At 40.1% G+C, this 26,517-nt stretch overlaps 1 protein-coding gene across 5 annotated transcripts in view; it reads right to left on the reverse strand.

Moving 5' to 3' along the window:
• Window positions 1-2,018: 2,018 nt before the first annotated feature.
• Window positions 2,019-26,517, reverse strand: part of atp6v0a1.S (ATPase, H+ transporting, lysosomal V0 subunit a1 S homeolog) — a 36,124-nt gene continuing 11,625 nt past the window's right edge. Inside the window, exons 6-22 of one of the 5 annotated variants that reach the window (XM_018237918.2) lie at window positions 21,501-21,583; window positions 21,226-21,352; window positions 16,810-16,892; window positions 16,429-16,522; window positions 15,605-15,817; window positions 15,300-15,450; window positions 14,170-14,309; window positions 13,703-13,857; window positions 12,711-12,801; window positions 12,241-12,359; window positions 11,629-11,845; window positions 11,100-11,207; window positions 9,176-9,283; window positions 8,128-8,145; window positions 5,356-5,473; window positions 4,001-4,172; window positions 2,019-2,842 (exon numbers count right to left, since the gene is read on the reverse strand). In XM_018237918.2, the coding sequence (XP_018093407.1) occupies window positions 2,749-2,842; window positions 4,001-4,172; window positions 5,356-5,473; window positions 8,128-8,145; window positions 9,176-9,283; window positions 11,100-11,207; window positions 11,629-11,845; window positions 12,241-12,359; window positions 12,711-12,801; window positions 13,703-13,857; window positions 14,170-14,309; window positions 15,300-15,450; window positions 15,605-15,817; window positions 16,429-16,522; window positions 16,810-16,892; window positions 21,226-21,352; window positions 21,501-21,583 (2,091 nt within the window). In that variant the 3' untranslated portion in view covers window positions 2,019-2,748. Of the gene's footprint in view, window positions 2,843-4,000; window positions 4,173-5,355; window positions 5,474-8,127; window positions 8,146-9,175; window positions 9,284-11,099; window positions 11,208-11,628; window positions 11,846-12,240; window positions 12,360-12,710; window positions 12,802-13,702; window positions 13,858-14,169; window positions 14,310-15,299; window positions 15,451-15,604; window positions 15,818-16,428; window positions 16,523-16,809; window positions 16,893-21,225; window positions 21,353-21,500; window positions 21,608-26,517 lie in introns of all 5 variants that reach the window. The other 4 variants (XM_018237916.2, XM_018237919.2, XM_041578965.1 and 1 more) reach the window with 4 other exon arrangements.

Consider the following 26,517-nt stretch of genomic DNA (forward strand, 5'->3'; position numbering starts at 1 on the left):
AGTATCACTGGCCCACAATCCTATAACAAAGCAAAGAATTCATATGGTTCCCACCTCTTGTCCTTCTGTGCCGCCCTCTGCTCTCTGGCATCTGTTTTTCTTCTCCTTTCCTTGAGTCTTGCTCAACATCTTGGGCCTCATGAAGAGATAAAAGACAAAAGTTCAAAAATCAGAGACTTTAATTTGTCACTTATAAACTATTTCACACAAATACATTCAGCCAGAGAGGTAGAATTAGCAAACCATTCACCTGCCCCACCATCACCCATTAGATTGAAGGAGCAAGTAAGTATTTACATTTACCAGTGAGCTAGAAATCCCTTTATTTTCCTCAATAATCAGCTCTTCAGCCCAATATTATGGGGAGTCAGAGAGGCGAGTAATGTGTCTAACTGGTACTTTTATTATCCTGGCATAGACAGAAATGTACCGGACTGGAACCTCTCACCTGGAAACGGGATCCTCCTTCTCTGTTCAACATGTAACCACAAGGAACAAGGTTTGACCCCTAACTTGCATTGAACCCCCTTCCTATTTCCCAATTTAATGGAGAATTAAACTCTATAAAAAAAAAACAACCCAGTAAGGCTAAATATAACATTTTATAGACTAAACTGTCTGTATCACAGTAATGATTCAGTTGTGGGGAGTCAGTGGCACTGCACATGCTCAGTGAACTCTTGGCAGCTATTGAGAAACGAAGCCTAGGGATTGTTTTCAAGCACAAAATGAGGTTCACATGTTATAGAAGCTGAAAAGTGAAATCACGTGGGGGGTTTTACCCAGTGATTGTAATCACTTAGCCGATACCCCACACTGGTGCTACTGTTAGTAGAAATCTACACTGACCTGGTGAGCACCATGGAGCGAGTGTTAGCTCCCTTGGCAACGAGCATCCACCAAGAAGAAGCAGAGAGAGGATTGCTGTGTGGTCTTCACTCTGACATAGCCCAGGCCAGTGAGGTTTTCTGCTAATTGGAGCACCGTCCCAGGGTATGAAGTGATAATAATCACTGTGGGGGTCATGGCAACCAATCAAATTGCTGCATTGATTGTTAAAGCTAATAATTGATTGGTTCCTAAAGGTAAGTGCCATGGGCAAATTTGCCCAATGTTGATAAATGACCCCTGTGTGTGGGTGCCAAATGTTTGCTTCCTTTTCTCTTTTAAGGCCTGTGAGCGTGGCAGTTGGGCAGCCCTGCTGACAGTTACATCTCTACATAAATGTCACCACTAGAGGTCAGTCTTCCATCACAGCAGAAAAACATTTACTTTGTATAAACATCATTCAGGGTGTGTAGTGCTAAAACTTGTGCGGAAGTTAAAGGGGTGGTTCACCTTCAAGTCAACTTTTAGTATGTTATAGAATAGCCAATTCTAAGCAACCTTTCAATTGGTCTTCGTTATTTATTTGTTTCGTTTTTGAATTATTTGCCTTCTTCTTCTGACTCTTTCCAGCTTTCAAATGGGGGTCACTGACCCCATATAAAAACAAATGCTCTGTAAGTCTACACATTTCTTGTTATTGTTACTCGTCTTTCTATTCAGGCCTCTCCTATTCATATTCCTGTCTCTTATTCAAATCAGTGCATGGTTGCTAGGGGAATTTGGACCCTAACGACCAGATTGCCGACATTGCAAACTGGAGAGCTGCTGAATAAAAAGCTGAATAATGCAAAACCTACAAATAATAAAAAATGAAAACCAATTGCAAATTGTCTCAGAATATCCCTCTCTACATCACACGGACAGTTAATTTAAAGGTGAACAACCCCTTAACATCATGCCTGGGGGCAATGTCCCACCTTTGTGTTTAGTAAAACTGGGCTCACCTGCCTATTGGCTGAACACAGGCACTGGCATTACAGGGAAAAGTGGTGCCTGACAGTTTGGTGCTTTCTATTGGGTAAGTGTAGTTTTGGGATTGAAATGATTTGCAATTGTATGGGGACTGCAATGGAGTGTGAATGTAAATCTCCGTATTCCTATAGAAATAAAAGCGAGCACATTGGCGGAGGTCATAAATTAAACAGTTTATTTGCACATTGAAAATGTCACAGAATGATCAGAGGAATGATAATTTAGCATCACTAGTGTAAACACACGGGATTCCACTTACAGAGGTAGAGACTTTCCTTCATTACTGGGAATGTGAATAATTGGCGTCTCGTACTGCGTATGATAAAATGGATATTCCCACCCCCCCCAAACTACAGCAGCTTAAACAGGAATCTCACATTAAATCTTTAAAACATAGCTTTCTTATTAAATATATTTACAGTTTGTATATGATATATGATGATATATATATGGGCTCTGGCATCACTATGGGAAGAATCAATATGGGAAGAAAGGCCGCGGCTCGTTCTCGCACAATTATTATGAAGCTTCACGTTACTAATGTACTAATGTTGGGGTTTTGCTTGTGCCATTATTTAGTAAAACTCTGCCATTTCCCCCCAGACAACCTGCTTTGGCCCTTGTGTTGCTTTGTCTCAGCAGCAGAGAAACACAGACCCCAGGGAATCCCAGTAGGTTTAGGCAGAGTTAATAGGGTGTAAGAGCCAAAAGCCGCCTTTTCGTGCAAATGCATCAGGTCTATTGTAGCCGGGACCAACGAGAGGCTTCACAACATCAATACCCTAACGTGGGGGGTCGGGAAGAGGCAGTTTCACTGGCACCACAACAACAACAAGAACAACTTCACATGAGATCACATAGATGCAGGGGGGGGGGTCCAGGAGAACTTCACTCGTCAAATTTCCCTTCCCGGATTGTCTCAAATGAAAACGGCAGAAATTTGAATCCCGTGCCCATGTAAAACTTGTTCTGAAATTCAACCCTGTAGAGAGAGAGTAACAAGTTCAGAATCCATTTATATGTAATTATTACTATTGTCTTTCCACCTAAAGTTCTGTGCTGCTCTCTGTCTCTGCTCATGCTCTGGATCCATTTCTTTAGCGCATGCTGGCAGTTACAGCTCAACAACACGAAAAGACTGGGAGTTACGGCTCAACAACACTAAAAAACTTGGTGTCAGGGGCATAACTAGAAGTTATGGAGGAGAAATCATTTCAGGGCTCCTCCTAAACTTTAAGAATATTTTTGTAAGGACATACTGTACCCTGAAACTTGCTTTTAGTCAGTTCCCCACTGGGCCCTCCTATAATCATTTCTAGGCTAATCTGTCAGGCTTTTGTCTAAAGTAAGAATACGGGGGGCAACTGTCATATGCGAGTGTATAGATAGGTTGGTATGGTTGTGTGGGTTTTAAATTCCTTTACTTCTCTCTTTATTCAACTGCTTCCTTATACATTATACAGTACATTATAGGGTACATCTTACATGATCCCAATATATTAGTCATTTTAGTCATTACTAAACACTGGGCAGTAACTCATAGTAACCAATCAGTGATTGGTTTTATTTAGCCAGCTTCAGGCTAAACGGAATCTCAAGTGACTGGTTGCCATGGGTTACTGCCCACAATATGCTGTAACAATGAATGAGCAATAGCCGCATGTACGACACTACTGATGCACAAAAGGCTTTTACCCTTTAATATTGTTATTATTATTATTATGGAGACATTGATAAAATTGGATGAAATTACTTAATTTGGTTTTTATGTCTGTCAGACAGAGGACACAGTGAGGCATTATTAGTATTATTATTAGCATGTGCCAGTGCCATGTGGAATGTGTACAGTATTTAACACTACAAGAGGAGGAAGGCGTGGGGGGCGGGCAGTGTTTGGGGGGATTTATTACAGCTGCCAAACAAATACCCCTACACATTGATTCAGGCACTGGTTAAAGGGGAGCTGAGCAGGAGAGTAGCTGAGGCGCAGTCATACACATATACTGATATATAGAGATATATATATATACACACACACACAATAGAATTGTTTTTTATCACAATAAGCGTAATCCATCATTAAATAGTAACAGTATATATAGTACTTAAGGGGCAGAAAAGAAGCAAATGTAAAACTTACCAGTGCAATCGAAGAGCATGGAGAAAAGCCGACAGCCCCTCCATGATTAGAAGGATAGCGACAGTCAGGGTGGAAAACGCAGAAAAGACGAAGACAAGGGCGATGCCTCCACCCAGACTGCGGATATTCAGGCCAACGTGCATCACCATAGTCCATAACACCTCCGACAATTCTACAAAACCCACACACTTCTCATTACTTGCAAATTCAGATTTTGCTTTCTCTATACTCGCTACAATGGGCTGTATTATATATATTGCACCTAACAAATGAATATGATGTTAATTCTTATACTGCCGTTTATGTGATTGTTATACAGGGGCAGATTTAAGCTGCGGACAAGCCCACCTGACCATTATCTGCCTGTAAATTGTCCATTCAGATTGAGTTGCACATCCGTACACTGATACAGTCATCAATCCAACCACCAGCAATTATTCATTGAGCCACAGGTCACATGATCAGCCCAATATTTCCCACCTCAAGGCAGGCATATTGGTTAATGATATGATCTTGTGATATACAGGCAGCTTTAGTCTCTATGTGAGTAGAGATGTTTATCACTTGTATGGAACGTGATCATCTAACAAATGTGTCTATTGAAGCTCCTTGCACTTCAACATGCCCCACAGGCAAAACTCTCCATGTTACTCATGAGCAAAATCATAAAGTAATAAAATAAAAGCGAGCAGCACAATTGTAAGTGTAAAAAAATGCTCACAGCCTCTTTAAATAACCCGCCTTGCTTTCCATAGTCAATGCAGCTGTCATACATTAAAGGAGAAGCAAAGCTACCAAAGCAGTTTATTGCCAATAGATTAGCCACAATAGTGCAAGCTATAACACTATATTTATTCTGCAGAATGCTTTACCATACCAGCTGTAGATGCTCTCTGTTTGTTTAGTATAGCAGCTGCCATATTAGCTGGGTGTGACATCACTTCCTGCCTGAGCCTCTCCCTGCTCACTCATAGCTCTGGGCTCAGTGGGAGAGGAGCAAACTGAGCATGCTCAAGCCCTAGCCCTGGAGGTTTAAGCTGAAAACAGTTAGTCTGATACAGAAGCCCATGAGTACACAATAGAAGGAAAGAAATGTGCTGTTTGACAGAGGACTCAGAGCAGCATTACTTTGAGGCTTTAATCGTGTATTTATATAGACCTTTCTGATAAAGATTAGCCTTTCCTTTAAAGACATGGCACTCTCTCCTTTCTCCATTCATCTGAAACAGAGGACTGTCATATTTGAGGCCATATTATTGGGTTTCCAACAAATGAATGTATATTTCCACTAATTACGGTCACATTGGTTGTTTCTATGCAGGATTATAATGGTAACAAGGGAAAGTTGTACTCACGTGCGTGTGCCAAACTCAAGGCCCAAAGCCGGAGATAAGAAGCGGTGTTAGAAATACAACCTAGACAGTATTCAATGGTGTGTATGGCCTGATGGACCACTGTGTCTCCGAAATCAAACTGTAGAGAAGCAAAATGAATGAGAAGGTTACGAGGAGATATAAGCAGGAATGAGTGGAGATTGTTATGAATTATACTCAAGGCTCAGGATGAAAGGCTGGTGCACTGGTGGGTCAGGAGCCTGTAAAAACCAGAACAGAACCTCTCCGTGTCGGACATTACCGTTATACCTTTCCACTGGCCACAGCCAAGCCATTACTCTGAGTAGAACTATAGTTGCCACTAATACACCGATTCCTCAGTCACTAGGGCAAGAGTCATTCAGAAGTCACTGGCAAAGTAGTAAATAGAGGCTGGGCTTCAAGCAGAAATGATCCACAGCAAATCATTGCTAATTGGCAACTGACACAACTCCATACAGGGAACAAGGGAAAGAATCATCTGCAAATAAAGTGATATTTTCCAACAAGAGCCTTTTGTGTTGTACCTCTTAAAGGGGTTCTTGCTAATTGCAACTATGTGGTTTGGGTTTCCATAGTGTTACCATATAAAATAAAGTATCCAGGAAGAAAATGCAAATGGTTGGACTGGCCCATATTACAAGGGAAACGGCCACCAGCAGCTTGTAAGACATCTGAATTCTATTATTCATCTACAAAATGGCAAAAACTGGATCAAATTGAAATATGACAGAACCCCTAATAATCCTAAGCAACAGGTGTACTTGCAGCACAATGTTTTCACCATTCATTCTTGACACACGTCTAGTGAATAACATTGTGTATTAGTAGTATTGTGTGGAAGGAACAGACACTCTCACTAGTTTGCACTGACATTCTTACTCTGCTTCAGATCACATGCCAAAGAGCACACGGCTTAGTTCACCTTTAAAGCAGATTATGGTTTCTTCCACCAATATCTCAATAGTTTGGGGACACTTGCTCCTCTCAACAGACGAAAACAAAGAATATCTCAGAAAAAAATATCCCCTAACTTTGACAAGGGCTGGGTCACAGCCGAAAACGTTAGTGTTTTGTAATAAATTCTTTATATGTTCGTAAGTCCTGAGAGTGCGGTCTCTGCTTTGGAAGAGTGCATACAACACTGGTTACACGCACCCAGGCCCACAAGAAACTTCTAAACGTGAGTGCTGTGAAGGAGGGGAATGACCCTAAAAATAAAAATGTAGGTAAAAGTGTTCAGAAGAACACAACGTTTATGTAAGTGTTCTATGTGCTGTTTTAAAGGAAAACTAAACCTCCTAATAAGAAAAGCCCCGCGCCTAGCTAGTCCCCCCCCTCATAGTTAGTTACCCCTGAAATTGCCCCTAAGGGTTTGCTCACATATTGGTGCAGAGTAAGCGCAGCTGAGCTCATGGGCGCCACCTTCTGGACCCTAATATTATGTGAATCTAAATCATCCTGGAAGCTTGAGCAGGAAAAGGCTCTTCCAATCTGCCCCAAAGACGATTTTTTTTTTTTTTTTTTTTTGCATCTGACCCCCCCAGATTGCCCAAATTCTCTGCCTGTACCCCTGCCATTCTGTTCCCTCTTCTATAAGTGTCAGTTTCTGTGCCTTGTCAGATGTGTCTCACTTGCCCATGTTCCAAAGAACTCATTTTATAAAAAGCAATGAACACCCCGTAGTAAAATATGAGAATATTTCACATAACCTTGGAGTTGTAAGAGCTGTAGATGGCCCTGGAAGTTACTGGTGACTTATATAATATTCCTTATATATTACAATAATAATAATACTCTATTTTTAATGCTGCATCACCGGCAAAAACATTGAAAGTGCAGGAGAGTCAGCTCCTGACAGCAAAGCCCCTAGGTGTGTATGTGTATATATTGTTAGTTTTAAATATAAAGAAAAGAAAGACTAGGTCACATCAATGCCCATTCACATGAGACACTTTTCACATCAACACGGGAGCATAAAATAACAGTGGAATGGCCATTATTCTGCAATCGTTTAGACATACACACACAGACACACACACACACACACACAAATACACAAACACAATATATACTTACATACACACAGCACAGTAAATATACACATAAATATAACCACATCAAGATGTGTATACATAGCTATATGAGTATATTTATACAGTACAACTTTAAAGGTGCAGTTTTAGAAATGTAAATAGGTATGGGATACAGGAAACCCATTTTCAAGAAAGCTCCGAATCACAGAAAGGCTGCTTCCCATAGACTCCATTATAATCAAATAATCCAAATGTTTACAAAACAGATTTCCTTTTTCTGTGTAATAATAAAACAGTCGCTTGTACTTGATCCCAACTAAGATATAATTAATACTTATTGGAGGCAAAACCAGCCTGTTGGGTTTATTTAATGTTTATATGATTTTATAGTAGACTTAAAGTATGAAGATATAAATTACGGAATGATCCTTTATCTGGAAAACCCCAGGTTCCGAGCATGGGTGGCTTTGACCGTGTCCAAATCACAATGTGTGTGTGTGGGGACAAACTGCACTTTTAAATGAGTCCCTGCAAATAAAGCAAATGATGAGCAGCGTGGTGAAAGCGAATGAACATCTGTTGTCCCCGGCAAAGCAAATCAAGTGGACGGCACAAAATACACAAAGCACCAGCCTGTAATGGGCAAAATAAAGAGATTATATGGCAGTTTGTGAGTCAGTATGATGACATTACATGCACTAGGACTAGTGAGTCTTACCACTTCTTCCATGGCAGGCTTGTAATAACACAAAGTCATGTTAAAGTCAATGTTAGCAACACACAACACTTACACACAGTAAATATGTACATCCACTTTAAACGTTCAGTCCCTCTTGGAGCACCTTATAAAGGCATTACAGCTGCTATTCAAGTACTTCTCATATAAATAATCACTGGCTTTTAAATAGGACTTTAACATTTCTTTAGCTTGGAATGATATTGAAAGAAATTGTCCTCCAGCTCAATGGTTGCTCAATCGGCAGAATTTCACGCTGCTGCTAAACTAGAAGGAAGCAGCAATGGGAGTTGCAGTTCATCAAAATCCAGAGGCTTTAGATAGAAAGTTGTGGGGAAGAGATTAAGGAAAAGATCTGCTCACGTGAAAGATGAAATATTTGACCTGGAGATTTAATCAGAGTAAGGAAATGAGTGTATAGTAACAGTTTAAGCTTGAACCCCTTTTCTGATTGGTAATTCAAATTGCCTTTTAGAATGTCCTTTCCTTGGAAACATTTCAACAAGTCTTTTGACCTCTTCCTGCTTTTATAAGGGGGTCACTGATACTGGTCACAGCAGCCAAAAAGCAATTGCTTTGTAAGTCTACAATCTCATGGTTACTTTTCATTATTTATCCTTCTATTAGCCCCTCTCCTATTCATCTTCCAGTGGCTAGTTGCCAGGATAACTTGGACCCTAGCAACCAGATAAATGCTGAACATGTACAAACAATAAAGGATGAAGAGATGAAGAGATCACTTTTTACATCATACAAAGGCTAATTTACAGTTCCTTTGCCAAGTGTTGATGAGAGAGGTTGTGCTTATAGGTAACAACACAAGGAGCAAACCGCATGCTATAAGGGACTGACATTTTAAAGTTATGTTGGCATGATGCAATATTGGGGATCCCAGGGAATTTTAAAACTTACTTAACCCTATAACTGCCTGAGGGGCCTACACATGTGCAGAGCAATTGAATGTGCAGAGCAATGGAGTGTAAGCCCCTCTGGCAGTAAAGGGCCACAGGATAACATGAATGATTATTACCTCTTCTCCTTCTTCCGAGTGCATGGAAAGCTGGTCATGCTGGATAATTTCGGCATCTTCCTCTGTGGGTCCATTACCAACGCGGATGCCTCCGAAGTTATGCGTACCCTGGGTAAGTGGGTGGGGGAGGGGGGGTTTATAAATCAGGGTTAGGTCCCTCGGCCAATTAGAGTCAACCTAGGCTTAATCACACAACTACAATTCTATTAGTCTATGTTACAGATATAAGGCACAATTTTAAAATGCTGATTAAATACTCCCATCACCCTCCCATGGAAAATCAATTAAAACCCCCACTTAACCAAATATATTTATATACATTAACAATTTGTATGCGGTACCCTGATTTATAATTTAATAGCATTAACATCACCTACCACTTAAGTGATAAGAGAGTATGAAGCCGTCCATACTTCCCATAGGAGGGTGTTCTATACTCTTATCCCAAAAGAAGATGGCGGCGTTAACCTTATTAACTTATAAAATACAAGCAGGAGGACCCCTCCACCCACCCTCTTGGGGAGAACATGCTGGAATGTGGAGTGACAAGGATTAATACATATTTCTGATGCAGATTGAACCTGAAGAAGTTAAAACAGCTTACTCTGTAGGATCATTGATGATGGCAATATTGCTGCATTACACTCTTAACTTAGCCAAACTAATATTGTAATGTCTGCTTTTTCTAAGCTGTTGAAGCTGCATGCCCCATTTTTTATTTTACCCTGCACAGCATGGGTAAAGGAGCTCCCCAGGAAATAAATATAAATGATCCACAATTGCAATTAATAGGTTAGGGAAGTGGTGGAGGGAACCAGGGGTCACCCCTTCACTTTGGAAGATACTTAAAGCCCACAGTGCACACGCTAGAGTTAAATATGGCATAAACAGGGGCCCCTAAGTATTTGTATGTAACTTGATGTATACACCCCTTTACTGCAATTTAGAAATATATATTAATAGCCTAGTTAATGTGCGATCCCCCGGCATAACCATATTGCTCTGCAAGTTGCTTGACAGTTTGTGGGTAATTGGTTGATGCTCAGAGAGTAAGTATTTTAATTATGTAAACCAGAATGCTTTTTGCCGCTCCAAACATTGGAAATCACTATTGGACTAAACTAATATGTAGTTTATCAGCAATCCTTCCTTCTCTCATATGGAACATAAGGGACAACGCTATAACCCACAGCAATCGCTAAGGTGCAGGTGACCAGCAAATGTTTCTAGAAGTGATTAGACCTGTAGCAAACGTTGCACTTTTTTTTGCTTAACCCATTAGTCTCTACGGGGAAAGCAATTAAAGGGACATTGCCTTCTCTTCTACTAAAGCTGTTTTAACCCTTATTCAAAACACAAATGAGAGTAACATGATGCATAAAACTATAGACAAAAAAATCTATACTGTAAATATATAGCACAAATGCAGCCCCTCAACTATAAACCTGCAATCAATGGGCACAGCAGCACATATATTTATTTGCAAATGGTGATTTTTTTCTCCTTTTTCCAAATCAGCAAAGCGGATGGGAAAGTCTGCAAAGCTGAATTTGAGAGATCTTCATCAAAAATAAACTGCTTTTGAAAAGTGACATGCCATACGGGCACTGGTAATTTGTTCAAACCCGGTGATGGGCATGAGGGCAGGCCTACATCCACCGAGCGCTAGAGACTAGTGAAGAAATGTTCTTAAGCCATAGGGAATGATAAACATGTCTGCTGTAATACACATTATCAGTTTAAACTCCTTTTATTCTGAGAAGGGCCAGTGTTCTGAAAATGATAAAAATAAATGGCAATTAATCAGAATTAATGGCCCTTCTAGCTTTTGGAATCCCTTCTAGCCCATGGTCAGAACAATATAATATTTAATATAGGGCTGCATATCTGTGCTTACATACAAGCACACAAGGAACTTACTCACCAAATGTTTTCTCCTCAAGTACTGGCGGCGTAAAATAAGGGGTTTAAGCACAAGCATCCAGGGTACGCAAATAATTGCACATACAACCAGGAAGCACTGCAACCCCATCTGTGGGTCAAACAAAACATAACAGGTTAGGATTATTGTCCCTTGAATTTGGGGAGCTCCAGTTTCAGATTCAACAACAAACCAACGCTTTTGTAATCCATATATATCCCTAAAACCCACATAAGCTCTTTTGCTAAGAGTCCTTAATAAAGCAACATTTCTATGTTTCAACCCCATAGCTGTATATAATCTTACATTCATTGAATTCCTGTTAAAACTCTGTATACAGCAATTTTTGTTATATCAACTAACAACCATTTCTTTTCATGGTAGAACCTATAACAGTTTACTGATATGTGCCTGTAAAGTTTTCATTTAGAGAGACCAAACCTATGTTATACCGTCATTATTCATCACCTACTGTATGAACAGAGGCAAATTTAAAAGGGACGATCAATGCTTGAGTGGATGCTGCCCCTACCTGACCCTTGTACAACATAGGCAGGCTGGTGTCTTGGTAGCTGAAGAGGAACATGTTGATGAAGTGAATAAGGAGACTCGGAGCAACCATGGAGGTTGATACATCATATGCACACCACTTGTAGATTATAAGTACGACCAGATAACCAAACAGAGCGGTCATAAATATCATCTCTGGTATAAAACTCAGGTAGATGTTCAGAGGCTTCTTGAAGTAACTGTAATAGGAAAATAGAGGCAAGAGTTAGTCTTCTACAAAAAATCAACCAAACAAAAAATACTGAATTGCATATTTACCACTGTAATTGCCTTAATACGCTGAAAATAGCTGCTTTATATTCTGGTTGCATTATTACCCCCGATTCCCAGTGGAGCTGATTTGCAAACACTGGACAATTTTGTTCCAGTGCAGAGACCTATAGAAATCAATCAAGAATTTGTGCAAGAGAAATCCTAAAGCAACTTTCTGATTGACAGCCAACAGTTACTGCTCTGGGGCAGAATTGCTCAGCGTTAGAAACTGCGTACCATTACTATGTCTAGTAACATTTTGACCCCTCATTTTCATCCAATTAGTATAACATTGTATTGTATATTAACACTTAATACTCACATGTGGTTCAGGAGGCTGAGAGCAACGCCAAAAGTCATATGAATGATTCCAAGGATCACAGACATTTTCATTTTAAAGGAATTCAAAAATGTCAGCTTGTTGGTCGCTAAGCTCCAAATCTGTAATGCAGAAACAAGAGGGAATATTGAAGTCACCATACGTCTCATACCCTTTCCTTTAGAATTGTAAGTTCTTGTGTAAAGCACCCTCACCCTTTTTCCTTCTTAATACTCAGAAATTGCAATACTGGCTATAGAGCTGTTCTGGTGTGTGTGGGTTATGTATGTTGTGTTTGTATTCCCAAACTGATGCTCATTTTTCTCTAGCACAAAAAAGTTTGAATTTGATGTTTTTATTTTGGCTAATTGCTAATCTAACAGTATCTTCTCTTCATTCAGTGCCACATATGGACAGTTTTTAATATATAACCCAAACTCAAAGTAACATCTCTAAACTGCTTTTACACTTACCGGATCAATACCAAATGGGTACGGTCCATTAAATACTCCAGTGACATTTGGATTCAGTTGTAGGACAGAGGTATGCTTAAGAAGATCTTCTCTATAGATGGACACAAATCATTTCAAGTGAGTCTTTTTAATAAAAGCACAAATATTCCAGATTTCTTACTTAAAGGGATACTGTCATGGGAAAATTTTTGTTTTCAAAATGAATCAGTTAATAGCGCTGCTCCAGCAGAATTCTGCACTGAATCCATTTCTCAAAAGAGCAAACAGATTGTTTTATATTCCATTTTGAAATCTGACATGGGGCTAGACATATTGTCAATTTCCCAGCTGCCCCTGGTCATGTGACTTGTGCCTGCACTTTATGAGAGAAATGCTTTCTGGCAGGCTGCTGTTTTTCCTTCTCAATGTAACTGAATGTGTCTCAGTGGGACATGGGTTTTTACTATTAAGTGCTGTTAAGTGCTCTACCAGGCAGCTGTTATCTTGTGTTAGGGAGCTGTTATCTGGTTACCTTCCCATTGTTCTTTTGTTTGGCTACTGGGGGGAGGGGAAAAGGGAGGGGGTGATATCACTCCAACTTGCAGTACAGCAGTAAAGAGTGATTGAAGTTTATCAGAGCACAAGTCACATGACTTGGGGCAGCTGGGAAATAGACAATATGTCTAGCCCCATGTCAGATTTCAAAATTGAATATAAAAAATCTGTTTGCTCTTTTGAGAAATGGATTTCAGTGCAGAATTCTGCTGGAGCAGCACTATTAACCGATTCATTTTGAAAAAAAATGTTTTTCCCATGACAGTATCCCTTTAACAATAACAGGTGTACTTGTCCCATCAGCCTTAAAGGTGTAGGAGACAAAAATATATGCATAAATAAGAAGCTTGCCTCTGCAAATAAAACCAAGGCAAAATTCCCAGTTTGCTCCTTCTGGAATAGGCTTGCCAAATAGGAGAAATCCACCTTTTTACTATCAGAGATGTATTAATACTCACGACCAAGTGTCTGTGAACATGGGCCTGACACTCCATGAGGAGCCAAACATATTGAGGGCTTTGGAGAAGCAATCGTTGTAGATGAGGCCAGTGTATGTTGAAAAGATGCCCATAAGAAGAATTATGTATCTTCCACTGAACATCATGTTGAAGAGCTGTGAATGGAAAGGATTGAGCAAATTAGCTTTAACTCTGAATCCCTATACAAGACAAATGCCCTGGAAACAAAACATCCCAGAAGCCCTTAAAACACATGGTCTAAATAAACCACCTAGGGAGCAGTATAACATGCAATATACATTGAGAACAAGCAACTAATGGAGACCCAATCAGCCTCTGTATAAGTGTGGGAGAACGACTGTGTTTGCAATAAATATGCAGCAAATATAATGCTGCTTGGCACGTGCACATAATTCTAGTGTAATCTCGCGGTTAGGAGAAAGTAATAGAAGAAGTAAGCACCATACCTCATTATCAATCTTTTGGGACAGAATTCGGCTCTCTCTTACAACCAACCAAACAGCAAATAGAGTCATTAGAATCCCATGACCAAAGTCACCAAACATCACCGCGAAGAGAAATGGGAATGTGATGATGGTATATGGAGCTTAAAAGACAGAAAGTTATAGCGTTATAAATGTATTTATTAAAATCTTATCACATTCCCATCAGTCTCTACCCCACTGAGCTTACAATCTGAGGTCTCTATCACATTCACTATGGTCAGATCTTCAGAAGCCAATGAAACTGCCTGAATGTTTTTGGAGTGCCGGAGTAAACCCATGCAAGCACAGGGAGGGCAGACCAACTTCTTGGCTGGAATCAAACTCGGGATCCCATTGCTGCAAGGCATAGCAGTGCTACCCACTAAGCTCCCCTATATATCATTTTAAACATACTAAACCAACTAAAGAAAAAGTTGAAACCATAAGCATACATATATTATTAATATAATATACATTATATCCCTAGTTAATATTGTCTACATAAATGCATGTATCTTTAAAAAAAAAAAAAAAACAGAGATATAAAAGTCTTGTTAGGTCTCAATAGTTTTAACAAGTATGAATGGGTGATTAACAAGTATGAGCGTGCATTACACAAGTAAAGGAAGCCATACAAGGGTGTATAAAAGCTTATAGGGCTGTGTATGGAACCCTTGGGGGGACCTGCAGATAGTCAGCCAGATATCTATTGGGCCAGGTCTGCTATAAACATTTTACTGCTGGTCTAGTACCCACTGGATGATCTGGTCAACAACTGGATCAGCCTGATTTGGTCTAGCACATGGGTAGTGAGTTTGGACAGAGATACACTTGTTTGGAGACCTCACTAAATTAGCAGATCTCAAGTGTGTACAGGCAGCTTAAATATAGCTAATCTAGGGCCATGGCACACAAAGCATTTGATAACCATTACTCTGCAATATACAGCGAAAATGAAGTTCTTGCCTCTAACAAAAGGTAATGTGTTTGTCACTAGCAAATATTGGCATCTCTAACTCCTAAAACCGTAGCAATATAAACATGCTCATTCCTACCAAGGGCCTTGATCTTATAGTACAATTATGGGTGTACTGGATGAATTTGTTATGTACCTGGGTTTATTTCCCGATAGCTGCCAATGCCATAGGCATCCACAAGGTTTTGGAAGCCGTATGTGAATTTGTTGGTCTTGTTGTATGTTGGGGGAGTCTGATTGGTCTGCATTCTGTTTAAGATGGAGGGGACAGTGGAGCCACTGTGTTCCTGAAAGAGATGTAAATCTACAGCTTAGATGTCATAACAGTAATAAAATCTATACAAAAAGTACTTGGCATAAATTAGTAATGCCATCCTATGCAGCAGCACAAAATAGGATTACTGTATCTGATATGATTAGAATCGTATATACATTACACACCGTTCCCCTTCTGAGAGCAAACTGAATGGAATCCAAGTCACCCACAGGACACCAGACTTCAGCAATAAGACACTTCTGGGTCACATCAATATTACAGAGGTTCAGCGTATGGTAGATTGCCTTCATCTTCCTCACTTTGATAAACCACACACGGAGCGACTTGGCGGCAGCCTGCAGGACACGCTGACGATGATCTTCTGTTTGATTGAGCACCTAAGAAGAAAATCATGAAGATAAAATACATTGGTCTATACATTTTGATGACGGTGTCCCTTTGAGTTAACAATGCAAAAGAATTCAATCAGAACATGCACAATTAACTCACATGGAGATTAAAAAGCCTTCGCTACATGAAGAGGCAAATAAATAATAGCAACAAACAACTATTCTATGCAACCTGCACGTGAAGCAGACAATGAGTAGTTACAATACCAACCAGATGGAATAAATCCGATTATTTCCACTATATAGGAAAGTTTTAAAGGAGTAATTTACATTTACATGTACATCTCTTATAGTGTAGACAGAGTTTTCAAGCCTGGAATTTCTAGGCTAGTTGCTAAGGCATGATTACTCTAGCAACTGATTAGATGTCTATCACTTACAGTGGCATAGCAGACAGCCTAATTAAAAAGAAAAAACTTATAAATAGTGATGAAACTAAAGCCTCACATTCAAGATGTTTCTTGGTAACCCCTTAACAACCAGACGGTATTTTTGTTTAGTTGCAAGGTGAAAAAATAGGTATAAGTGGGTATTAACAAAATGTTTCTTGGCAGCCAGCGAATAACATCCAAGTGATCAAGGTCAGAAGTAAATGTTACCATCTGCAGATCTTCAATCCTTGTGTTAACTCCAGTTGCCATTTCCTTACGCTCCTGGGGAGTCTCTGGACAGGGATATAGTGATGCACGGAACCTGTTGAAGAATATAACAAGAGTCACACAAGTGAGAAAGTTTATGAAAAGAGCAAATAATCAACAGGTGCCAATACTGCTATTATAAAGCAACCGAGCAGTTTAAGACTTATCAGTTCTATAAAAAAACTATAATTATTAGACCAGGGATCATTTCCATCCAACTTAATGTGATAGGGGCATTAGATTGTAAGCTCCTCTGAGGCAGAGAGTGATATGAATGAGGGATCATATCTGTGCTGTGAAATAGGTCAGCACCTAGTATTACTGTATTAAAACTATTCTTACCCCTCGCAGATCTTCTTTACCCTGTTCTTCAGCTGGTCTCCTTGGAAGAATATGATGAAAACAGACTTGTGAACACTGTCACCCTGAAAGACACAAGTATATTTAAGTTGTAGGATTAAGTGCAAAGTAATAATAGAACAATATGGAATGAGAAAGTTGTGCAATTCTCTCCCTGCGGTGGCAGGACAGGCAAATACCACTTCTCTTAATATCCTTCCCAACAAAAAGGTAAAGCTAAAGATGTTATCAAGTAGTGTTGCACTTCATACATACTGTTAGTAGTGGATCATTTCTTTATAACCAGGTATGTGCCAGTAGCATATTAATAACAACCCAACATATAGAGTCATAAGAAGAGGGATGATCCCAAGTGATATCTATGTACTGTGGATGTTCAGGGACTGCAGGTCTGATACACCAGGTTGGTCAGTATATGGGGCATTGGCAGATGTGAAGATGATGAACCTCAGAGCAAATCTGCCCTTGCTGCTGTTCCATTCCATAAAAAAGGCTATCATGTTGGGCGTGGACCCTTGTATACTCTATGATTAAGTGCCTACTGGCACAAAACAAGCACGGCTATGTAATAAATCGACTTTGTGGCCTAAATAAAGTTCTCGATTCTTTGGCAAGCCTGTTTGTAGGATCTGTGAGCGCCTGCTGATTTCTCCTTTGGTTGGACACCTGCACCTCGAGCTGTAGATCTGGGACGTGAGCACCCAGGCCCAAGTATCACTGGTGAGACAATAACCTTTTTAGGTTTTTCTTTAAGTGCATGATTAATTAGAGCCGTACCTGATCAATGGCCTTTAGTCAGTCTTGTGCTGTGGAACACAATCTTATCATTGCATCAGGTTAATGTTACAGATCTTGCCTGTGACAAATACAGGCAGAGAATTCCCTCGTACGCTTCTCAATGTGCCTGAACTTGGATACATTGCATTGGCCCAGAGCAGGCACACGTGCTGGGTTTTGATGCAAAAACACTGCCAATGCAATGCATTAAGTTGCAGGCACATCCAGCAAACACAGGCGCAGTTGATTGGACTGCATTGGGCTCAGGGTTGCCATCTGTCTGCTTTTCACCCGGCTTTTTTGAAGGGCTGCTCGGGTCAAAACTGGCTGCCTGGTTTTCCAAAATAGGAAAACCAGGCAGGATTTCCTGAGATTGACAAGGCGATCGGCCAATTGTCATAGCCCTGCCCCCAATGGCACAGCCACACCCCACCACATCATGGCCCCGCCCTAGCAGTGTTACGGCCCAGCCTCCCCCAAGAGTTTGCCGAGTGGCAACCCAAATTGGTCTGCAGGACTGAGCCCTGGTTATTTTCCCATTAATGGGACTGTTAATTATTATTCCCCCCCCCCAAATTGAAGTTTGGATAAGGATAAAGGATAAGTCAACCCCAAAAATAACTTTTTTTGCCTAATAAAAGAAAACACAATTCTAAGCAACTTTCCCATATATATTTATTACAAATTTTCTATGGTTTCTGAGTTCTTTGTATAGGTATTGCTATTGAAAGCAGGGTTTGTCTGTCCCTGCCTAATCTCTGCACTGCTGGCTCCGACTGTTGATAAAATGTTGCAACAGTCGGAGTTCCCCAGCAGCATAGACAGGTAACCAGCTGCCTTGTCTTACATTGTATTGTAATAGTCTGAGGCACCAGGGCAGAGAAAAGAAAGGGACAAACACTGCTTTCAATAGAAATACATGTACAAATAACTTGGATACCATAGAAAATTTGTAATGAACGTATATAGGAAAATTGTTTAGAATTGTGTTTTCTTTTAGTGACGAGCCCTAAGCTTAGCTTCTCAACAGCCAATCAGAGCCCACTGAGCATGTGAGTGTCACAGACACTTTCCAAGATGGTGACCCCCTGTGACAAGTTTGAAGTCCTGGATCATTGCTGCTATTGACAAGCTCAAACTTTAGCCTCGTGCAATAAGTTCACTATACAAAATAGGACATTTTTAGGGTTTAGTTCTCCTTTAAAGGGGTTCTTCACCTTCCAAACACTTTTTTTAATTCAGTTCTTTTGAGATTGTTCCCCCGACTTTTTTCAATTACCTTCCATTATTTATTTTTTACTGTTTTTCCAAAGTGTAAAGTTGAATGTTGGTGTCTCTGGTGTTTGAGTCTGACAGCTCAGTAATTCAGGTGCAGATTCCAAAGTGTTACAATTTTACAACATTTAGTTGATACATTTCACTTGCGTATTAGGAACTATTGTATCAAGTCTAACAGCTGCCTGTAATGAAACCCAGAGATTCTGAAATGTATCAATTTAGATCAGTTTACAGGGTCGGCGACCCCCCTCCCAGAGCTGCTTTAGAAGGTGAAACTTTACACTTCAATATTACAAAATCGGTGACACATAGAAACTAGAAAGCAATTGGAAAAAGTCGTTATTTCTGGTGATCTATCTGAAAACAACTAAACTGGAAAAAATGTTCGAAGGTGAATAACCCCTTTAACAGTTAAATTTAAGGGAATATTCCAGATCCAGAAAGTTTCTTCTCTGGGTATACCAGGGGGGCTACCCTAAACTTATACTCCCCCCCACGTGAGTCAATACATTAGCCTTATATAAAGTTCTGAAGAGAAAGTGCAAAGCTGTGAATATGGGGGGAGTTAATAGACACAATGTACTTTGGGAGAGTGCCATAATAAAGGCTTATCTTGTGAGCCCGGCTGTTTGGTTGAGTTCCACTACAGCTTTGATGTAACACTGGCCACGGGCACTGCCCACTAAATGTTCCCTGTAGATAAGCAGCCCAATAACAATGACTCATGCACAGAACATTTGTTTTGCTCTGCCACATTTGGATCTTTTCAGGCAAATTTCTCTTGCGTAGTGTTGGGGGGAGGCATCAAACAGCAGAAAGGGCACACAATTCTGCCAACATGTCTACAAAAAATATACACTGAGCTGAACTGCAGTTGCTACAAAAACCTCCAGAAAACATTTTAATCGGATAAAAAAATGGCAACGTAATAATTATTTGGGATATTATACGTTTTGCAAAGGCGCACTGTCCCTTTAAATCAGTGGGAAAAAAGGAAAAGAGAGGCAAAGGTGTATAAGTAAAAAGCTGCTTAACTTCAATACGTGACATTGGAAAGGAGAGAGAGCCGGTTAGGGGAGAAAAAGGAAAAATGGGGCCTAATTAATGGAGAGAACGATGCATTGATATCCAGAGATTTCCTGCGTTTGTTTAATGGATATTGTGATGTGTGTGAGGAAGTTGGAAATCTGCTGGGACTAATCGCACTCTACAGGCACTTCCTTGGCTGCACAATGGGGAAGGGGATCTATATCCTTAATGTACAAAACTCTAACACACAGACAATACCTTTCTCACCTCTTTCCATACAAATGACTCATGTATGAGACACAACAATGGTCTGTAAATCCACCATCTTGTACATGTACAGTACATTGAAATAAGCACACACACAGTACACACATTAGTTTATGGGTAGTCAGGTTGTGGGATTCCCTACCGTGCCAGGCTGCAATGAGTGTGGGTTAAAATGAGTTATAAAAATAAGTATATACGGCTGGATATAACCCTGGAAAGAATCCAGTGTCAGTGTTGTACTACTAAGGCCTTCCTGGGACCTGACAATGAGGGACCTCTCACACAATAGTTACATGTACACAGTGTTAAATGTGATAATGTCATATAATCCTATGGTGCAAATAGGAAAGGGATCATGTGAATTGTTCTGCTACTCTGCCTGGCCCTGCCTATAGCTCCTGGATCCAAGTGCAGAAGGGAAAGGGGACCCCTAGAACTGCTGCACATAAGGAGCTAACAGCTCTATAAAACGTGTAGGTTAATGCTACATGGGGCCCATTCTAAATGAATCAGCCCATCCTTTCAGACCAGTCTTCTAATGTGTGTGGGCACATGGGGTACACATTTGAGTGTCAAAATCCACTCTATGAACAGACACATGAGATGTGAGCACAGGGGCTGATCTTGTGTTTATCCGAGAATCACCCCCGTGTGGCCGTGGCCTTAGGCCAGGGGTCCCCAACCTTTACTTACACTTACCCGTGAGCCACATTCAAATGTAAGAAAGAGTTGGGGAGCAACACAATCATGAAACAAGTCCATGGGGGGTGCCAAATAAGGGCTGTTATTGGCTATTTGGTAGCCCCTATGTGGACTGACCACCTAAAGGAGACTCTGTTTGGCAGTACATCTGGTTTTTATTAAAGCAAAACTTGCCTCCAAGCCTGGAATTGAAAAACAAGCACCAGCTTTGAGGCCACTGGGAACAACATCCAAGGGGTTGGGGAGCAACTTGTTACTGACGAGTCACTACTTGGGGATCACTTGCCTTAGACTTTACTTTCCTATTTAGAGGATATTTCTGGAGACAAAATAAATGGACTTTACCGTGACTGGATCCTCCAATGGGTTTTCAATCTCTGCCTGACGCAAGAAAACATTTCCACGACAAACACGCCACAGCATCCTCTCGAAGGTTGGGATCCTCTCACGATTAATCACTCCAGCCACAAAGCTAAAAATACACCCAAAACCATTACAAACTGCAGAATGTAAGGGTACTATATACAGTAAATATGATTATGTGTGTGCATATACATTATTATTACACTACAAGTGAGCAGAACGCCCAGCAGATTTGTATTAGGAGGGAGTTGATTTACCCAAGTCTTAATGGGGCTCCTCTTCCCATCTCACTGGGCTCCAGCAATGAAGAGGATTCTTCCAAAAGATCCGGATCCGCCATCTGCTGATGATGATGCAATTGAGCCTGGATTCACAAACCAATTAATAACTAATCAAGGCAGTTAGTGGCATGCAGGGGCCACGTGGGGCAGGCGAGGGATCAGCAGGGGTCTGTGTATTAAAGCAAGCAATCTATACATTTGGCTGCAAATCTATCAGCAGAGAGAGGGAACACTAAAAATGTCATAGACATGGGCAAAGCTTGTGTTATTCCCCAACCACACGACAGCATCCAACACTAATCTATAAACACAGAGCTGAGCTCTCTATGACATTTTTGGAGAGAGAAATGTTTGGCTACAGATCCATATGTACCTCTGTATAAAGCTGCTTTTAGCTGCACTGCAAATTCAGTTTACATGGCCAGTACTGCATGCTGCAAACATTCAACTGTATGATGTACAACTAGACCTATTGCTCCATTTCATTATCCAAGGACAATGTATAGAATACTGAACATTTTCCCTTTACTGATGATAGTTCCAAAAAACATTGGGCCCATTTACCAATACTGGACACATCTGAACCTGGGCAATAACCCATGGCAACCAATTAGATTCCTGCTTTGATTGCTCTACACACATGATCATGAGCAGTAACTCAAGGCAACCAATTGGATTCCTGCTTTGATTGTTCTACACACATGATCCTGAGCAGTAACTCAAGGCAACCAATTAGATTCCTGCTTTGATTGCTCTACACACATGATCCTGAGCAGTAACTCAAGGCAACCAATTAGATTCCTGCTTTGATTGCTCTACACACATGATCCTGAGCAGTAACTCAAGGCAACCATTTAGATTCCTGCTTTGATTGCTCTACACACATGATCCTCAGCAGTAACTCAAGGCAACCAATTAGATTCCTGCTTTGATTGCTCTACACACATGATCCTGAGCAGTAACTCAAGGCAACCAATTAGATTCCTGCTTTGATTGCTCTACACACATGATCCTGAGCAGTAACTCAAGGCAACCAATTAGATTCCTGCTTTGATTGCTCTACACACATGATTCTGAGCAGTAACTCAAGGGAACCAATTGGATTCCGGCTTTGATTGCTCTACACACATGATCCTGAGCAGTAACTCAAGGCAACCAATTAGATTCCTGCTTTCATTGCTCTACCAGCAGCTGCCTGAGCAAAGCTGATCACTGATTGGTTGCATGAAGTTACAGTCAAGGAGCAAATCTGCCCAGTGTTGGTAAATGTTGCCTCCAGTGTGAGCATTTGATTGGCCACTTGCATTAATACACAGAGTGACAGGGAATGCACTTTCTATACAGTAAGCGGCTGAGCTGCAGAATGGCATAGGACAAAAAAGCAAAGGGTTGCGGCTACAGTCTTAAAATGTGCTGAGCATCTTCCAAGGCTGCAAACTCTCACATCCATTTTACAGTAACTTTGCTTTGTCCTAGCAAACATCCATTTTTAGGAAAAGGCACACATTAAATGGATGTTTTTAACACACGACACAGTGGAAATGACTTGCACACAGACCTATATCTATCTATATATATATATATATATATATATATATATATATATATATATATATATATATATATATATATATATATATACACATATACATATATATATTTATAGGAGAGTCAGATCTCATTATTAGACAAAGCTGCTAAAAAAGAGATTTCCATGTGCAAGGGAATAGACAGACAGATCAAGAGAGGAAACTCACAGGAGACAGAAACACCATCTAGTACTGAAGTAGTGACAAAATGAGCAGATCGGGATTAAAATTAAGGAGTCCAGAATATTGTGACAATTATGAGATGGCAATGGTTATGATCATGTGATACATCTGAACTACATGTAATTGTCACATGTGCAAGGCTCTCGCTCCTCAGAATTAAGCAGGTGCATGACACATTCACGGGGTGACTTTGTGAAAGGAGGAAAAAAAAAAAGGTGCTATAGGGTTTCCCCAATGAATGGAGCCCACCCCTGTGCCACAGGTGAATACTGCATTAAGCTGCCCATAGATTTTTATAAGATCTTTTCACTATCGTGAGACCGCGGTTATCTCAAAACGATCGTTTAAATGTACGATTTTTCCATCAACTAATAAGACCATTTCAAGCGATATTACCAGGAAAACTGAGGATAGCTTGGCCCTGCAAACATACATAGATTGCACTGGGACAGATGAAAATTTTTTAACTGGCAGATGTCGGACGAAAAACCGTAAGATGCACGATCGTTTGATTCCCACTAACCTCACGATAATTTGATGGGTTGGTTGGATTGCATTGAAATCGATCGTTCACCAACGAAAGATCTTTGCGCCTATGGGGACTTGGTTTAGGAAGCGAGCAATACAAAAGAATATCACTGCCCCCACTAGCTCAATATGGCAGACAATATGTCACCTTCTATCAGTTAATAGCTGTGCAGTTCCAATAGGCCTGCATGAGACTAATGTGCTCTGAAAACCTTAATATTAAATGTCTGACAACACAGAGACAAAGGTCTAAGCTCAGCAGAAAATAAAGCGCAGGACATCTATGGAAACAGAGCAGATTTCATTGGCACCATGGCTGAAATATGCAAGAGATCTACCACACATTCTCTCTCAAACCAAAAGGAACGACTGACCATTATTCTGTTTATCCCAGTGGGGACAAATTGCTTTTAATTTAATCCTTCAGGTTTATTCTAGGTTTGCAGAGAAGGTGTCACAAAAAAAAGCATAATTATAATGGGAAGTTAAAATGGGCAGTTCACCTTGTGTTGCGTAGATAGTAGTATAAAAAGAATCCCAATTGGAGATGACATGAGCGGTTATTGTAAGCAAAACTACAGGCCGTGTATAGGGTCATAACAAACAATATCCAATCAGAAGGAACTGCACTGGCCATTAGCTGATAATGGCCTCTCATGTCACCCAGCAAGCCAAATAGACAGATTTAGAATCCCTTTTAAGTTGTGGGTCCATTTATACAAACTTTTAAATCAGAAATGCTACATAAAAGGTGTACTTCCACTTTAAACAAAAATCAGAGCAAAAAAAAAAAAAAACTTAATAAAGAAAGTTGCAGCCTTACAAAGTATAACAATAGAAACACCAGCTTATCTTTAACAAAACATTCCTTTTTTTGCCTCATATGAAAGATAAAGCAGTGTATGGGCATCTCACAATCAAACCCTTATTACAAAGAATTTGTATCACACCAGCATATAATGGACAGGTGTATATTATTTTTACAGTAGTAATTTAGTACAGGTATGGGATCTACTATTCAGAAACCTGTTATCAAGAAAGATCCAAATGCTTTTTCCTAAACGAATCTTATTTTGATTAGCTTGCATTATTTCTGTAATAAAACAATACTTTTCATGATGGTAACCAAGTCAACATAAATCCGTGTTAAAGGCAAAGTAATCCTAGTGGGTTCATGTTTTTAGCAGTCTTGAGATGTGGTGCTCTAAAAATCCCTTTATCTGGAAAAGCTTAGGTCCCTCGCAGCATGAATAATGGATCCCATACATGTAATTATGATTTGACACTTTTAGACAGAAACTTTTAATATGAAGAGCCCTTTGAAACGAATTCTACAAACCAATAGTTCATAGAAGCGGTAAACGGGAATGACTTTCAAAGAATGCAACCATCTTTATGGGAAAATGTTTGAACACCAATTATAGGAGAGAAGTAGAGGGTGAGAGATGGGGTTTTGAAGGGATAAGCCACCTGCATGCCATTAACCCTTTATTCTGCAAGCAAGGAAACCTATTCTGATTGGCCCCTTTAATACTGGTATATTTGCCATTCAGAATAGAAAGAAACCTGCTTGCTGCAACAAATACATAGCATTGTTTTTCACAAAACCATATAATTTACCACTAAAAAGGTATTGACCTAAATAGTCTGCATTTAGGGTTCTCAGAGGCAGAGAGGAAAGTGAGAACAGAAGTGTTTATTCTTCACTTACCTTAACACTTACGGAGTGCTGCACCTAATCATGTTTAAATGTACCTCTACCACAGTTCTACATTTAACTGGCTGCTCATTGCTTGGGCTCTGCCATGCCAAAGCACACGAGTTGCAGTTCAAAAATAGGAGGAATGGCTTCAGTGTATAGATGACAATATTAAATATGATAACAGATCAGATGCTGTTATTGGCCCTTTAAAATGTTTGCCTCCAAGGAAACTATTTGGTTATGGGAGAAAGAGTAGGAGTAAGTAGCTAAAAGATAAGCAAAGAACAGAACTGGCACAGAAAAACACATTAAAGAAAATCATGGAGAAAAACAGGCCAAGGACAAGAAAACAGTCTTGTAAACAGAGGGTGGCGATGAAACATGGGCATACAGAAAATGTGAAACAGGGATTCCAACAACCACCCTTAATATGGGGAATATATGAAATATGAACTGAACTTGCATAGACTTTCAGAGCAGGTAGACACACATTTGTATGTCCCTTATAAAAGGTAGTTGGCAGTATCCCAATGAGAAAGGAGGTTGACTTACCCCTAGACTAAATCTAGAGGCACAGAAGGAAAATGTAAAATGGGAACAATGGCAAGAAAAAGGGGTGAACGGTTTGACAGAGAAGAATATATATAATTATAATATATATATATCTAACAGAGTAACACTAAGGGGGCAACTGTATGAATCTCAGCCTGTTAGGGTTCAGGAAGAAAAAGCAAGGGAGTTCCTTTACTGTGGTTTCTGCAATGATTGCTTTGGCTTGCTTCTTAACTGCACGTAGAAATCAAAGTTCATTTTTGCCAAAAATAAAAATGTCACCAGCTTTTAGGTGACATTTTTGTCAAAAAATTGCTTGTGGAGGGGAAAGAAAGGCTAGATTATTTTAAATCTAACCATCCATCCAGCACCAAGTCACAGCAATCAGTTGCAGAAAAGGCAAGCAAGTTTAGGGACTCACTTTCAGTTTCCGCAGGGG

Source organism: Xenopus laevis, chromosome 9_10S, assembly GCF_017654675.1.
Source record: "Xenopus laevis strain J_2021 chromosome 9_10S, Xenopus_laevis_v10.1, whole genome shotgun sequence".
Taxonomy (NCBI): domain Eukaryota; kingdom Metazoa; phylum Chordata; class Amphibia; order Anura; family Pipidae; genus Xenopus; species Xenopus laevis.